General features: G+C 55.5%; 2 protein-coding genes across 11 annotated transcripts in view; one reads left to right on the forward strand and one right to left on the reverse strand.

The window, feature by feature from the left end:
* The window catches only part of USP22 (ubiquitin specific peptidase 22), a 43514-nt gene extending 39287 nt beyond the window's left edge, over positions 1–4227 (forward strand). For both annotated transcript variants that reach the window (XM_004042104.5, XM_055385922.2), the window contains exon 13: positions 740–4227. In XM_004042104.5, coding sequence (XP_004042152.1) covers positions 740–782 — 43 coding nt within the window. In that variant the 3' untranslated portion in view covers positions 783–4227. The remainder of the gene's footprint in view (positions 1–739) is intronic.
* Positions 4218–15062, reverse strand: part of LOC115934578 (ubiquitin carboxyl-terminal hydrolase 6-like) — a 104943-nt gene continuing 94098 nt past the window's right edge. For 3 of the 9 annotated variants that reach the window (XR_010133842.1, XR_008679500.2, XM_055385927.2), the window contains 4 exons: positions 8697–8780; positions 8277–8342; positions 7196–7345; positions 4218–6202 (listed from right to left, as the gene is read on the reverse strand). Coding sequence is in view for 5 of the 9 variants with exons in the window: in XM_055385927.2 (XP_055241902.2) it covers positions 7334–7345; positions 8277–8342; positions 8697–8780 (162 nt within the window). In the remaining 4 variants the exon portion in view is untranslated. Of the gene's footprint in view, positions 8343–8454; positions 8781–15062 lie in introns of those variants that run through there. The other 6 variants (XR_008679494.2, XM_055385924.2, XM_055385928.2 and 3 more) reach the window with 5 other exon arrangements.

Raw genomic sequence — 15062 nt, forward strand, 5'->3', positions numbered from 1 at the left:
CTCCTGCCTCAGCCTCCCAAGTAGCTGGGATTATAGGCATGCACCATCACGCCCGCCTACTTTTGTATTTTAGTAGAGATGGGGTTTCACCATGTTGACCAGGCTGGTTTCAAACTCCTAACTTCAGGCAATCCTCCTGCCTTGGCCTCCCAAAGTGTTAGAATTACAGGCATGAGCCACCGGGCCCGGCCCACATCAATTCTTTATCAGCTCCTCTCCTTTCTAGTTTCATTCCTTCATGGCCTAGAGAAACCTGTTGACCCTCCAGGGGTCAGGGGGACCCCAGCTGCCGTGAACTCCCTGAGGGCTTTGCACTTCACATTCTGAGCAACACGGAAGCCAAGCCCTCTTGAGAGGTTTTATTTGGAAGAATCTGGGATAAAGGACAGCCTTCAGGGCGATGAGGTGGATCTGGATGGACCCACTTGAAAACAGTGGGCTCTGCACAAGGGTGGGGCTGTCACAAGTGGGGGGGAGGCTGTGGGAGGTTGGGTGAGGCAATGGGTGACCTCGTGGCAGGTGGGGGGGGGGTGGTCGGGCTGCAGAGATGGGCAGGGCCAGTGCCACCAGCCAGCGAAGCACTCTTTCCTCCTTGCGGACTAAAAAGCCAAAACCATCAACTCGGGCCTGGCCGACCTGTGCAGAGCGCAGAGCACGTGGGCTTTTGTGTAGGGTGGGTTGTTCTGGCTCCTGTCTTAGGAGTTAGAGGTGAGCCTCCTCCCTCTCTCTGCCTCCACAGGTACTTGCTGTTCTATCACAAACAGTTCCTGGAATACGAGTAGCCTTATCTGCAGCTGGTGAGAAAAACAAAGGCAACGCATTGGCAAGCCTCACAAAGTGATCCTCCCTGCCCCCCCTCCCCCAAGCCTCCCGCCGCCTCCCCGGCCTGGTGACACCACCTCCCATGCAGATGTGGCCCCTCTGCACCTGGGACCCATTGGGTCGGGATGGACCACACGGACGGGGAGGCTCCCGGAGCTGCTTTGAAGATGGATGAGATAAGGGGTGTGCTCTGGGTGGGAGGAGCAGCGTACACCCGTCACCAGAACATCTCTTGTGTCCTCATGATATGGGGGTGCAACGGGGGCCTCACAGCACAGAGTGACCGCTGCCTGGCGTTCCCCAGCACTCGGTGTGGGAAGGCCCCTACCTGCTGTAAGATTATGGGTCCATTAAAGCAGTAAGCTGAAGACACAGAGGTGTAGTGTGCGGGACAGAGGGCCTTGCAGATAGACGCCTTTCTGTTGGTGTTTTAGTGTTAAAATACGGAGAGTATGGAACTCTTCACCTCCATTTTCTCAGCGGCTGTGAAGCAGCCTCCTAGCTTCGGAAGTAAGGACACTACGTTGCGTTTTCAAGCGTGTCTGTTCCGCAGGTAACTTAGCATCAAGCTGCACGTGGAAGCATCTCACGGTTTTCTAGAAACAGGCATTTTCTTATCCCTCTCCCGCTCCTTTTTCCACAAAGGTGAATTTCATAAATGTAATACTAGTAAAGTGAATGAATTACTGAGTTTATACTGAAATTTAGGTAACTTCTCCTTTAGTCTCGAGAGCGAGTCTTGCTTTGTAATCGGTGCCGTTTATGTTGCTGCCCGCCCTGTGTGCCTGGCTCCTCTGGGTGCCTTGGTGTCTGCTGGTGGCTGGCAGTGGGTGCAGTGGAGGAGAGTTGTGCTGCAGCTCATACGGTGTCTCTGTCATCTCAGTCGAGTAAATGCAGCCTCTGCAGGTGTCTGATGGGTTCTGTCCCTGGTATTTTCTTTGCCTTCTGTCCCATTGCCTGGCTACCGCTGCCTGGCAGCCGAGGGTGTTGGTCGCGAAGCTGGAGTGGCCTCTGGTGGAGCCTGCATCTTGTCTCGTCTGCCTCTGCTTTACATTTGGTGTACTTTCGGGCGTGGTGGCAGTAAAATGACATCGTGATTGAGCTTGTCAGCAGAGCTGAAAGAGAAAGTAGAAGGATGTGCATTGTTCCTTGTAAGATATCTTGCATGTATCTGTGTATTCAAATTCAAACAGAGATGGTTTGTCCATTTGTCCACTGAGAAATTATAAACTAGGGACAAGGGGGAGGAAAAGTACTGAAATACAGTTTATGAAGCAAGTGTGTCTCGGGCTGTGCTTGTCCCAGGAGCCCCAGCTGCATCTGAACTGAGGCTTCTTCAGTCCTGCAGGAACAGGATCATCTGTCTCAGCGGTGGGCAGATGTTTTCATAGACAGCCAGGGAGTAAACACTGTTGGCTCTGTGGGCTGTATGGTCTCTGCCATAAATAGTACAGTGATTTGGCTGTGTCTAGTACAACTTTTAGACACAGAAATCTGAATGACATAATATGGTTCCATTTCAAGAAACTTAGATTTTTTAAAAAAAAAAACGTGAAACCTATTCTTAGCTCACAGGCCATGGAGAAGCTGGTGGGGACCAGACCCAGCTCCTTAGCTGGCTGGGCTGGGGAGGGGGCAGTGACAGTGGCAGCTGCTACTCACTGCTCAGTGTAGAAAACACAGGACTTGGCAATCACAGCCCGCAGAACCATCATGTGTGGCAGAAGCCTGAGGGATGCGGTTTCTTGCCCACGTGCTCTGTTCATTTTCTGTTGTTTTTCTGCATTTAAAGAATTCACATGGAAGCATGTTTTATAAAATGAATTCTCAGACAAACAGAGATGGGCCGAGATTTTCAGAAATGGCCCCATGTGACCAAGTTCTGCTGTTTGGGTGACAGTGCTTTGAAGATCTCCTTTGAGGATGAGCAGTCTTTTTTTTTTTTTTTGAGATGGAGTTTCGCTCTTGTTGCCCAGGCTGGAGTGAGTGGCACAGTCTCGGCTCACTGCAACCTCCACCTCCTGGGTTCAAGCAGTTCTCGTGCCGCAGCCTCCCAAGTAGCTGGGACTACAGGCATGTGCCACCATGCCAGGCTAATTTTTGTATTTTTAGTAGAGATGTGGTTTCACCATGTCTCAAACTCCTGACCTCAGGCAATCCACCCACCTCAGCGTCCCAAAGTGCTGGGATTATAGGCGTGAGCCACCGCGCCTGGCCTATGAGTGGTCTTTTAATCAGGAACAAATCTAATGGAGAGGAGAGTTGACTGAAGTTGGCCCACAGGATTGTGAGCTGGGCAGTGCCTTCATGAAGGCTTGCCACCTTGGGACGCCCCGGTTTACTGGGGTGTCTTGCGGAGTGCAGAAGGCTTTCTGGCAGCTGCCTGGGTTTGGCCAGACCCTGCCTCCCCTCCCGCCGGCCAACCCCTAGTCCCCTTCCTATCTCCATTTGCATTCAGGGGTGGCTGCTGTTCTGAGAACATTAGAACTGGGAAGAGCGATGGAGTCACATGGATTTTTGGTGGGCATTATTCTAAATTTTTGTATCCAAGTTAGTCCCCCTTATTCCACTGTGGCATTGCCGTTCTAAGCAGTTACCCGATGCCTGCCGCTGAAGCGCTGCTCACAGGAGGCGGCGGCGGCCCTGGCACTGCCCCTTGCATTAGGTCTTGTGTTTGATGTGTTCTTGTGAATTTACTTTGTCAGAACAAAATATTTACGCGTTGGGTTCAGGAATTTCTCTTTTTAGCTCCCCATCTGGCTGTGAAATTCAGGAAACCTCCCGTTGCCTAGTAATCACCCCATGTAGGTGTACATTGTGACAAAGTGCATCTGACCACTAAGGGGCCCCCTCGGTGACCCCAACACATTCACAGCAGTGTTAAAATGGCCTGCGTTTTGGAGATGCTGGCTGGCCTTTCAGTGCCTCCCAGGAAGACACATGGCCTTTCCCTCTTCAGATGCCTGAAGGGAGTGCTTTGAGGCAGGTGATGTGCTGGGAGTGTGGGCAGCCTCCCTCCGGCCCCGGGGCCCTCTGTGGACCTTGGCTCCCTCCCTGGACCTGGGCTTCCTGGTGAGCACTGCAGCCTCCCTGGGCGTTCCCGCCAGCGCCAGCACAACTGCAACATATAGACCTGAGTGCTATTGTATTTTGGCTTGGTGTGTATGCTCTTCATTGTGTAAAATTGCTGTTCTTTTGACAATTTAAGTGATTGTTTTGTTTACTGTAAGTTTGAAAATAAAAATTAAGAAAAAAATTCCAATGACTGTGCTGTGGTTGGAGACTTTATTTACCAAGATGTTTACTCTTCCTTTCCCCTCCCATTTTGAGGAGCTGTGTCACTCCTCCTCCCCCTCAGTGCTTTGTAGTCTCTCGTATGTCATAATAAAGCTACATTTTCTCTGAGAACTGGCCAGTTTTCCTTTTATTGACACAAGCAGCCGAAGAGAGGGTGGCAGGAGGGAGAAGAGCGGCCAGGGGACACCGGCCTGCATGGGGGCGTCCCTGGTCTGAGTCAGTGGCCAGAGCTGCAGCCTGGCTTTGTGCCCAAAGTCTTGTCTGGGTGTCAGGAAGGCCACACACTCAACGTTTCGTCCCTTTCTGTGAGTGGCCTGCTGCGGTTTGAGCCTCATCCCTCCTTTTTTGGGCAAGAAGGTGACATCCAGGATTCAGGACAGCCATGGACCTTCAGACCTGAAGCCCTTGACATGCTGAATCCTTGCCAGGCTTGGATTGCAAGACCCGGGCTGTGCTTATGTGCATTTTGTGTAGCAAGCTCCCCGTGTGGAGAGTAGCAAATGCAAAGAAATACTATAATCAGTGCAGAGAAGATGTGCACAGTATTCAAGTGCACGGTTCTGTGATAGGTCGCGAGGCCATGGCGGACCTCTGTAACGTCCTCTCCCAGCCGCCCCCACATACTTCCCTTGCCCTCAGCAGCTCAGGAGTCTTCTCGGCCTCATCTTCGGTTCTGAAGCCTCTGAGTTCTGAATAGTTCTGCCCCCTCCTTTTTCAGATGCTTCTGTGGCAAAGCTTTGTGGCAAGTTACTTGACTTCTTTTACATGGAAACACTCAAGAACACCAGAGAATGCCCCGGGGTTTCAGACTTAGTCCTGTCTCCTCATATTAAATAGAACCATTGTGTTCCCCTGGGGGAAGCTTCACTCTTCCTGGGTCCTAAGACCTTCCAACCAGCAAAGCTCCATTTCTCCAGGACAGGCAATAGGAAAACTTTGTGACTGAGACATTTCGGTGCAACACTGAACATCGTCCACTTTCACACCTTCACCCAGAACTACACCTTCGGGTTGTGGGGGAGTCATCACCATACACTGGCTTCCAGTAGAAAGCATAAAATTCATCTCGTAAGACAACCTCACCACTTCAGCGTAACAGCGATACTAAGTCCAGTTGCTTCCAGGCGGTGGGTGACGTAGCGAGAAAAGTTAGTTCCCTAGTCAGGGGCCACTGATGCATGTCCGTCACTGTGAATGGGGTACCCTGGTCACAAGCAATGCGATGTGGGCTGCTGTGATGGCAACAGGCAGGGCTGGCGAGTCTATGTCCAGGTAGGGGCTCCCCGTAGTGAAGGCCGATCTCAGCCCTCTCCACAGTGTGGGCAGCCTGCCCACAGGTAGCCAGCCGCTCCTCCTGGGAAACGGTGCCAGTCCAGGGATCGACACCAAATCTCTCATCAGCAGATGGGGCACTCGGCAGTGGTGTCGGCCTGGTCAGGGAACAAGCAGGGTGCTTAGGCTCTTCCCAACATGCCTGTCTGATGGCTGCTTTGTTTGTGGGCCCATCCAGCAATCATGGTGGCCAGGGAAAGGAGCTGAGTCCACCTAGTGTGTTTTCCCCACCTCAGGATCAAGAGCATTCTCTGCAGGGATTCTCTTTGGTGGGAACATGGGAATGTGGATGAAACCATCTTCACAGTGTGAGCTGCTGAGACAATGACTGCAGGATGCCTCTGTCCTCTGGGAAGCCCGGCTGGAAGGCACTTGGCAGTGGTGCCTGCTGTGGCTGTGGCAGGGGCTAGGCTGCAGAACAAGGCCTCCAGAAGGCGGGTGGTGCAGCAGGCAGGGACTCGAAGCCTCCGGGTACCATGTTGGCATAGTGGACTAGGGCACTCAGGGCGCTGTTGGGCCAGGCTCCGGGGTGCAGACTGCCTGCACTGCAACAATGAGGCCGGGAAGACGCAGCAGTGTTCACAGCTGTTGACCTCCTTGAGCCAGCCCTCCACATCCTCATCACTGCACGTGCTCAGCATCTCTGGCCTGGCTTGCCCAGGTTCTCTGATGTAAATCCTTACAGCATCAGGGCTTGCAGTGCCCTAGTCTCCTGCGTGGTCACCTGGAGGTCTGCGGTGCCCCTGTCCTCCTAGGACAACTCGAGTTAGAGCCAGGTCCCTCTGGGCCTGGGACTCAGGCCCTGGGGGACAGGCTCTGACCCACAGGTGGGGTCAGAGGCCTCAGGGACCTCTCCAGGGCTGGGCCCACAGCTCTGGGCCTCTGGAGTCCTGGGGTCGCCGGGTGTCCTCTGGCCTGACACTGAGGATACCTCTGCAGGCTGCTGATCCCAGGGTGAGGGCTGTGTGCAGCCTGGGGTGGGGGAGATTTCAGGGAACCTCAGGTCGGTCCTGAAACGGCTCCCAGGCTTCAGGCTGGCTCAGAGCTTCCTGCCTCACGCTCTCACCTCAGGGCTGTTCAGCAGCCCTGACTCAGAACTCAGGTGAAAGGGATCTTCACTGTCACCCAGCCCCCTTGCCACCTCGCATGGGGTATGTCTCCACAGTGGGTGAGAAGTGAATGGTCACGGGTTTCCCTCTGCCCTCCAGGCCATCCACCCCATGCCAGGGCTGGACAAATCCCATGCCCGGCTGAACTCTTGGTTCTGGCTCTGGGTCACGGCTTCCCCCCGTGCCCTCTGCCTGAATCCTCTCTGGATCAGGGACACTGATTCTCTCTTGTCCTCCTGGTTTGTTGTCTTGACAGCCCTGGAGGAACACTCAAGAATGAGGGATCCTGCTGCTTGGAGGCAGGGGTGGGGGCTTCCACACCTGGATCTGACTGCCCCAGTGCCCTTCAGGGCCCTTTGAGGGGGTGATGGGGACAATGTGGAAAGAGGGGGAGGGAAGTTGGGGGGTCCTGCCCACAGCCCCTGCCTGTCTGCACCTCATGTCCCGCACACACGCGCTCAGCGCCTGCCCTGAGGACCGGCAGACCCATTTTACTTTCTTAGAGTAGAGGAGGAAGAGGAGGAGGAAGAGGTGCAGGAGGAAGGCCAGGTAGGAGGGCTGGTAGGGCCAGGACACCCCCAACCATTGACTGCCCCAGAGGGAGACTCGGGAGGGGACCTGGTGCTGGAGCCCACCTGGGGGTGGCAGGTCCCAGTGTTTCCTTGTGAGTTCCTTCATGGAGGTTTGAAGGTTCCTGAGGACCACGTTGTCCTCCGGGGCCCAGCTCTGAAAAAGTCGCTCCTGAAACTCCCAGATGGTGCTCCAGGAAAGCTTCATGAGGCGCTCTAGGGACAGGGCGGGTATCAGGCCAGGAGGATTCCCTTGGGGGGGATCTGTGCCTGCACGCCATTTCCACCAGGCCCACCTCCCACTGGGTTGTATCTGGTCCTTCTTGGCCACCCTGGGGTCCAGCTGTGCACAGGAGGCCACAGCTGGGGAAGGCCAGGCAGGGAGGTGCTCACCACTCCTGACTTTCATCTGGGTCATGTGCGGGGTGGGCTCAGTGTCATCGTGCCTTTCCCAGCCCACCAGACCAGACCCCCACTTCAAGACAGAGCAGAGAGTCATAGGGACAGTGTAAGGACACTTCCCTCAGGCCAGCCGGGGTCTGTCCTGCGTATTCACCCTGGCACCCTCAGGCACACAGGACTTACCCGTGTATTTTGAATGATGCATGCGCCATGGCCGACAGTACCCGCTCGCCCTCCAAGATGAGCACATCCCATAGTTGCAGGGTGAGCCCAAAGGATTTTGTGGGGACAAGAAGTGTGGGAGGACCTGCCTTTCTGGGCTGGGGTCAGAGGCCTGAGCAGGGCCGCCTGGGGTTTCAGTCTCCTGGAGTGCTGGGAACACCTCTCCATGGGATGAGAACCCCCTATAAAGCAGGGTCAGACAAAGTCCTACAGCTCCTCATGGGGGACCCACCTCAGCAGCGCTGTTGCTTCTGGAAGGAGGGGCTTCCTGAGGACTTTCGGCTTCCTTGGGCCCTCCCAAGTCGGGTCCTGGTCCAGTCTGCCCATAAGGCTGGGCCTAAGCCCTGGCCTCTGCCATGGGATACCCCCTCTCAAGCAGGGTCTGGTTTGTGTGTCATGCAGGGACCTGCCTGTGCCTCCTACGGGCTGGGGGTGAGCCGAGTCCTCCTGGTGGAGCTGGACCCCTGAGCTGGGGCAGCCGGGCACTGCGTCCATGGGCTGGGGTCTCCCTGTGCCTCCTTACCCCATCAATGAAACACCGGAGGAGCCACCGCAGCATGAAACACTCAATGCACAGTCCTTCCTTGCCCTGCAGGGAGAGGCAGAGGTACTCAGGGCCTCCTGAGCTGCCCTGCAATCCCCCTTTTCAGGCCCCTCTGCAGACCCTTCCTCAAGGGGCAGAACCCTGGGTGGTGGCCAGGGGTCTCCCAACACGTCCATGCACGACACCCGGTGGACACACTCCCTTAGCCCTGCTTAGCCAGAGCTCAGCCCTGGTCCCAGCGTCTCTGGATCCTCTGGGGCAAGAAAAGGAAACCCAACTTCCAACTCATGGAGAATCCCCATCCCAGGTCAGGCCATGGCTGGGACTCGGCCTCTTGCCAGCCCCATGAGGGGCTCGAGTCTCCCCTGGCCCATGGGACCCAGGGTTTCGTTCACTCACCAGGTGTCTCATGATCTTCAGGAAGCACTTAGGCAACACCTGCTCCTGGTATGATAGGAGCCTCCGCAGCTGGGCAGTATTGGGCTGTAGAACATTGAGAAGCCCCCAACCCATCACCAATCAGACCCAACTCCAAAGATGTGGAAGCATCAGCTGGAATTGCTGGGTAGTGGCAGGGGACCCTGGGCCCCAAGGCCTCCCTCCCATCCAGTGACCCCACCACACAGCCTCAGCCTGGGGGAGGAGGGCCCTGGCTGGAGGCGCTGCCCAGCAGCTTCCTGGGTTGAGGTGCCAGCAGAACAGGGTGGGTGCTGGGATGCTGGATATGGGGTCAGGCTGGGGGATATGTGATGGGCAGACATTGCTATCGGGGCTTCGTTGGCCCATTCATGTGCAGGGAGGGTGGCTGGGAGCACAGCCAGCTGGGAGGCAGGAGGACCCTCAGGAAGGTGAGTGGCGCCTGCACAAAGTCAGGGCTGGCTTCGGGCGACAGAGGGTGGCCAGGTGGAGGTATCAGTCCCTCTGCTGTTGGGGATGAAAGGTGTCCGACTTGAGGTGAGAGGGTCCCTGTCGAGACCCAGGCTCCTATGGGACCCTCAGTAGGGATGTCCTGGAGGCTCCAAACAAGCTGGGATGCAAGGAAGGCGCCTTGCGTGGAAGTCGGGCTCACCGGCCAGGGTGGCCGTCCCCTGGCCTTGCTGTGTAAGGCCCTGGGGGCAGCCGTCCACCTACCCTGCAGGGAGTGCCTCTCACCGTCCAGCAGCTGATCTACCACACCCAGAGCATGGTCACGCTACATCACACCCTTGTGGACTATCTGGGACTCATTCCAGGAGAGTGCCGTGGGGGTGAGGCTGTGCCACTCTGGGCCTCCGCCTCAAGAAGCCCTGACAGCCTCGGTGTTTGCTCCCTTGGGAGCTTTGAGCACCACTCAAGTCGTCCCGGTGGAGAGGCCCCATGGAGAGGGACAGGCCCTGAGATCACCTGGAGGAGAAGCGAGGCCTGACCATCACAGCACCAGAGCCAAGCCTCCAATGGCTTCATCCCCAGGACCACCTTCTCAAGAGACCCCAAGCAAGAGCAGCAGAAGACCCACCCAGCTGAGCCCTGCCACCCCACAGAGCCATGCAAGGTCACATAATGGTCATTTTTAGGGCACTGAGTTTGAATGACCAGAACAGAGACTCGCTGCTCTTGAGGACATGAAGAAAGTGCCCCAGCTTCTCATTCCTCTCTGCCCAGGCCAGTGATCTGAGGCTTTCTGTGGGAAATGAAACATAGCTCCTGCCTGGCCCTTAGGATACACACGTGATTCAAAATCCCCAGCCTAAGAAAATCAATGCAAATTAGAACTAGAAAAAATATCACATTCTACCTGTCACGTCGGGGGCGGGGGGAGCACAGGCACCTCACATATTCATGGTGGAGTGTACTCTCGAGAGCCATTTGGAACCACCTGCCACCATTTACAATGTGCCTCCCTGGCTCCCCTTGCTGCATCAGCTTCATTTCTAGGGCTGCGTCTCCCCCAGCACACAAATGGTATCTCTCCAACATTGTTCAGGTTGCAAAAGACGGGATCCAGCCTAACCTTCCATCCACAGGGGATGAAGGATTAAATGCATCATGACACACTCATGAGAGGGAATACCACACAGTCACTCCAGCCAATGAGGCAAGGCCATGTGTCCCAGGAGGGAACGATCCCCAAGAGATGTGGGGTGAGAATAGCCAGGCAGGCACTCCAGTGCCACCCCGGTGGAAAGCAGACAAGGAGCTGTAAATAAGCCTCACTTGAGATTATGTGAGAAAGGACAGGCGGGAATTCACGGCATGGAGAAGCCCTGCCCTGCGGCTCACTATCTGCTGTTTCCTAGGAACAAAGGGGCCTAGTCACAAGCTTTTGTCAAAAAAAAAAAAAAAAAAAAAAAAAAAGCTCATTCTCTAGCCTTGTCTGAAAATCAAGCCTGGGGGAAGGGTCCCAGAGGTGCAGTTTGTAGGCCTTACCACCAGGAGGCAGCACCCACAGCTTCTGAGGCCTTAGGACCAGGCAGGCTGGCATAAAGTTTATTTCTACGCTTTTTCTTTTGTTTTTGAAACTGTTTTCAAAGCCATCTCTCACCCAAAAATACTTGCCCCAGCCTGCTGCATTTCCCAGTGCAGGCTCGGGCCAGCCCGCTAGGCAGCACTGGGACTTGTCACTTAGCGGTGGGCCTGGCGGGGGACAGGGAGGGGGCAGGAGAGCAGGGGGCTATGGTTCTGGATGTTTCATTCAGTCACCTTGGCCCTCAGTGTCTGCATCTGCAGAGTGGGGCCTGATACCCCTCTCTCTCCACAGAGGGGCTTGGCATTAGCAAGGGTCCCTGCAAACATGCAGGAGGCAGAGAACCTGGGTAGAAAGTTCCAGCCCGTGGCCATGCACTCACACCTTGGGGGCCCAGCCAGCAAGGGGAGCCTGGAGGCAACGTGGGCACGGGCGGGCAGGGGCTGCCGGATCTCTCGCCCGGCCAAGGTTTCTGCCACCCTCCTCAGCGGTCCCAGGCTGCAGGTCCCCGTGGTGGTCCCCACTTCCTGGTCCTTCTGCTCCGCAAGCATCTCTCCTTCCCTCCCTGTGGTCTTGGCGCCATGAACGTTTCAGGTGTGTCCCTGACACATGGTGGGCTGCCAATACTTAAGAGGGGCTTTTCTATGTGAGGTACAGCCTTCCTGTGAGATCATTACAACCTCCAAATGTGCACACCTTCAGGCCTTCCCTGCAGAGGACCCTATGTCCTCCGGGTGTCTGCGTATGTGCATGCACGTGTGTGTACACGTGCATATGCGTGCGCATCTGCATGTGTGTGCGTGATGCACACGTGTATTAAGTTCGGGAAAAGGCAGGAGGGCAGGCTGGGCGTAAGTCTCCCATTCAGTGTGTGGCCTTTGACTGAAGTGGTTTCCAGAGTGTCACCTCCTTTCTTCCTTTGGGCCTGGGGTCCCTGGGTCTTTCTGGGGCCACCTCTCTAAGGCGACCCTCCATCCTGCTGGTGGTAGGAGGCCGTCTGTGTACACCAGGAGGGACACACAGACTTCAGCCCGTTCCCAGCACCCACATCATGCCCATCAAAAAAAAGTCTCCCTGGACCCCTCATCTTGTGCAGCATCTCATTAGGTTGTCCCTTCACCCCTGTGACACTGGCCCACCCTCTCCCCTGTGGTTCTGTCCCTGCCTTTGCAGGTCCCTGGACCTTGACTTCCACCCTGGGAAGCAAAACCGGAGCGTCCTGCTGCTCCCGTGTGAGGGCACATGGTGCAGTCGGGACAAAAGAAAAAGCACCCTTCCAACCTTCCAAGACACACAGATGAAATGCAAACCAGGAGACCTGCAGCCAGGGCCACCCCATCTAGTTCTAGCACCTAAAATAAGTGACATCTTGAGCAGTTCCTGGAGCAAAAGCAGTGTGACTCCATCCCTCAACTCCCAGCCCGGCAGAGCTGAGCTAAGGTCTCAGCGGAGCATTGACTTGAAGCTGCCATCCAGGCTGGCTCCTGGGGCCCCTGCTCCTACCGGCGACAGCGCTGCCTCTGCTTTCAAGGCTACCATGACTCCATGCCACGCCGGCGCTCCCTGGCACGTCCTTCCTCCCCGTGAGCATGGGGCTCACACTCACCCCATGTCTGGCCTGACCCTAGTGTGCACTGGCTTCCAACCCCCATGCATCAGCTTGACCATTTCTGATTTCTTCCACTTGGGGCCAAGCCCCCTAGACACCAGGGAGACCCTCAAGAGAGGTTCTGTGCTGCTCCTGTCCACCCGCACCCCACCCCTGCCACATTTGTATCTGATTAGGTTCCCATTAGCCAGAGTGAAGGGACGGACAAATGATGCATCTAGGAAAAGGGCAGGGCAGAGGAAGGGTCCGGTTTGTCAGCCTTTGCCAGCCTCCCAGGCAGTGACACAGGGCTCCAAGCTCACAGCCCCCACCATGCCCCTGGCCAGAGCCACCAAGGGCAACCTCAACTTGGGGGCACCTGAAAATGGCCCTTTATAGCATCCTCTGACCTCCCTGTGGCAGAGCTGGGGACATATATAGGTGTCTTATGATGTCCTTTCTCTGTGCTGTTAAGTACGGCCTTCTAGAACTTTCTTTGCGGACACAGCCCTGCTGGAGCTGCTCTGACCTCCCCACCTGCTCTTTCTCCATGTCTCTGTGGGACCCTCTTCCTCTTCTGACCCCTCAAATGCATATTCCCCCACATAGGACCTTCTTTTCTATCCCTTTCTCTCCTTACACCTCCCAGTCCCTGCACAACCTCTTCCATTTCTGTGACTTCAACTGCCACCTTCTAGGCCAACACAATCTAAACTCTCCAGGTGAAAGGCTCCCCACAACTCTGAACCCACATGGGGGCCCTGGCTGACCCCAAGGCTGGTATCACCCTCACATGGGGGCGGGGTCCTAACTCAGAGCTCCTGGTTTCTATGAAGTCCCTGCCCTGGCAGGCAGCCCTGTCCCTCACCCTATGTAGTAAGCTGAATGGTGCCCCCCCCTCACCCGAAGGATATGCCCCCTGCAAATGTGACCTTATTTGGATAAAAGATTCTTTGTAGACATATGAATACAAGGATCTGGAAATGAGATCATCCTGGATTAGGGTGGGCCCCAGATCCAGTAACAAGTGTCCTATACGAGAAGAGAAGGCAAGAGACACAGGCACAGGAAAGAAGCCATGTGAAGACAGAGACAGAAATGGGAGTGAAGTGGCCACCAGCCCAGGAGGCCTGGGGCAGCCATCAGAAGCTGGAAGAGGCAGGGAAGGATCCTCCCCTGGACTTTCAGAGGGAGTGGGGCCCTGCTGACCGTGGAATCTCAGACTTCTGGCCTCCAGTCCCGATAGAATCAATCTGTGTTATTTTAAGCACCCAGCATGTGGACCCTGTCACAGCAGCCCCAGGAAGCAAATACAGCCTGTCCTAGGATGGCACCCATCCAGCCAGGGTGGTGGACCTTTCAGTCCTGGGCATGGTTCTGTACTTGGCAAACCCCAAGTCACTGAGGCCCCACAAGAGCCCTGTGAGACGACAGCCATTATGATCACTACAGGGCCTCTCCCTCCAGTTCTAATCTCATGCCAATGCACTGTTCCTCTGTCCCCCTTCCAGGTCCTTGTCATCTCTGGTTCCCATTATTGCCAGAAACAGCCTTTCATAGGACCCCTGCTGCCATCACCATCATCCAGGAGCAACAAGGGGCTCTCCCCACATCCCTGCTCTGACCCCTCTTCCAGTGGCTGCCCCTCCCCCCAGCAGGGCATCGGCCTCCCAGCCTCGCACATGGAGCCATCACCTGGTCCCTCCTGGTGCCATCTCCAGCCACCCATGAATCCTTGCTCTTCCCAACTCAGTCCTTAGCAACCCCCACGTGGAGGAACAGTGTTGTGCCCTTGGTGCTCCTCCTCCTCCTCTGCCGGGCAAATGAGCGGCCCCCAGTCGCTAAGGCAGACTCCCTGTCCCCTTAGGGAGACACAGATGCTCCCTGCACCTACCCCCAAGCCTGGACAGGGAGCTCCTCGCGTCAGCCTGGAGTCGTCGCAACAGAACCCCAGGCCAGTCTCCTCTCCTGATCAACATCTCAAGCCATTTTCAGTCCAGCTTGGGAGCCTGCCCCTGCTCTCCCCACGAAGCCCCATGTGTGAACAGCAGGTGGGTTTTATTAAATGTTCTTATGAATCCCTCTTAAATATTTGGAAATAACAGCAACAGGTGGGTTTTATTAAGTGTTCATAATATGTGTGAATCCCTCATAAAAATTTGGGAATAACTAAAAAAAAATTGATTCTACCCAACCATAAGCATGGGATGTCTCCCTTTGCTGGTGTCATCTGTGATTTCTTTCAGCAGTGTTTTGCAGTTTTCCTTGTAGAGGTCTTTCACAGCCCTCTTGCTGTGTGCGTGGAAGGTCTTTCTGTGCCCTCTTGGTGAGCGTGTGGAAGTGTCTCCACCTTCAAAGGAGATCTGGGGTGGGGTCCCTCCTGCTTCTGTATGTAGAGTGAACCCCACACTCCCACAGGCTGGGAGCCCCAGAGGAAGGGATTTAGCCCAGCCTTCAGCACAGAGCCCCTAACAGCCTTCCCTGCTCCTAGCAGCACGTGTAAGTGCTGTTGCCTCTGCCTGGAACCCCCTGTCCCCACTGTGTGGTTTCAATATGGTTGCTTTTTTTTTTTTTTTCAGATGGAATTTTATTCATCACCCAGGCTGGAACGCAATGGCTGATCTTGGCTGACTGCAACCTTCGCCTCCTGGGTTCAAGTGATTCTCTTGCCTCAGTCTCCCAAGTAGCTGGGATTTCAAGTACCTACCACCACACCTGGCTAATTTTGGTATTT

Source organism: Gorilla gorilla, chromosome 4, assembly GCF_029281585.2.
Source record: "Gorilla gorilla gorilla isolate KB3781 chromosome 4, NHGRI_mGorGor1-v2.1_pri, whole genome shotgun sequence".
Taxonomy (NCBI): Eukaryota; Metazoa; Chordata; class Mammalia; order Primates; family Hominidae; genus Gorilla; species Gorilla gorilla.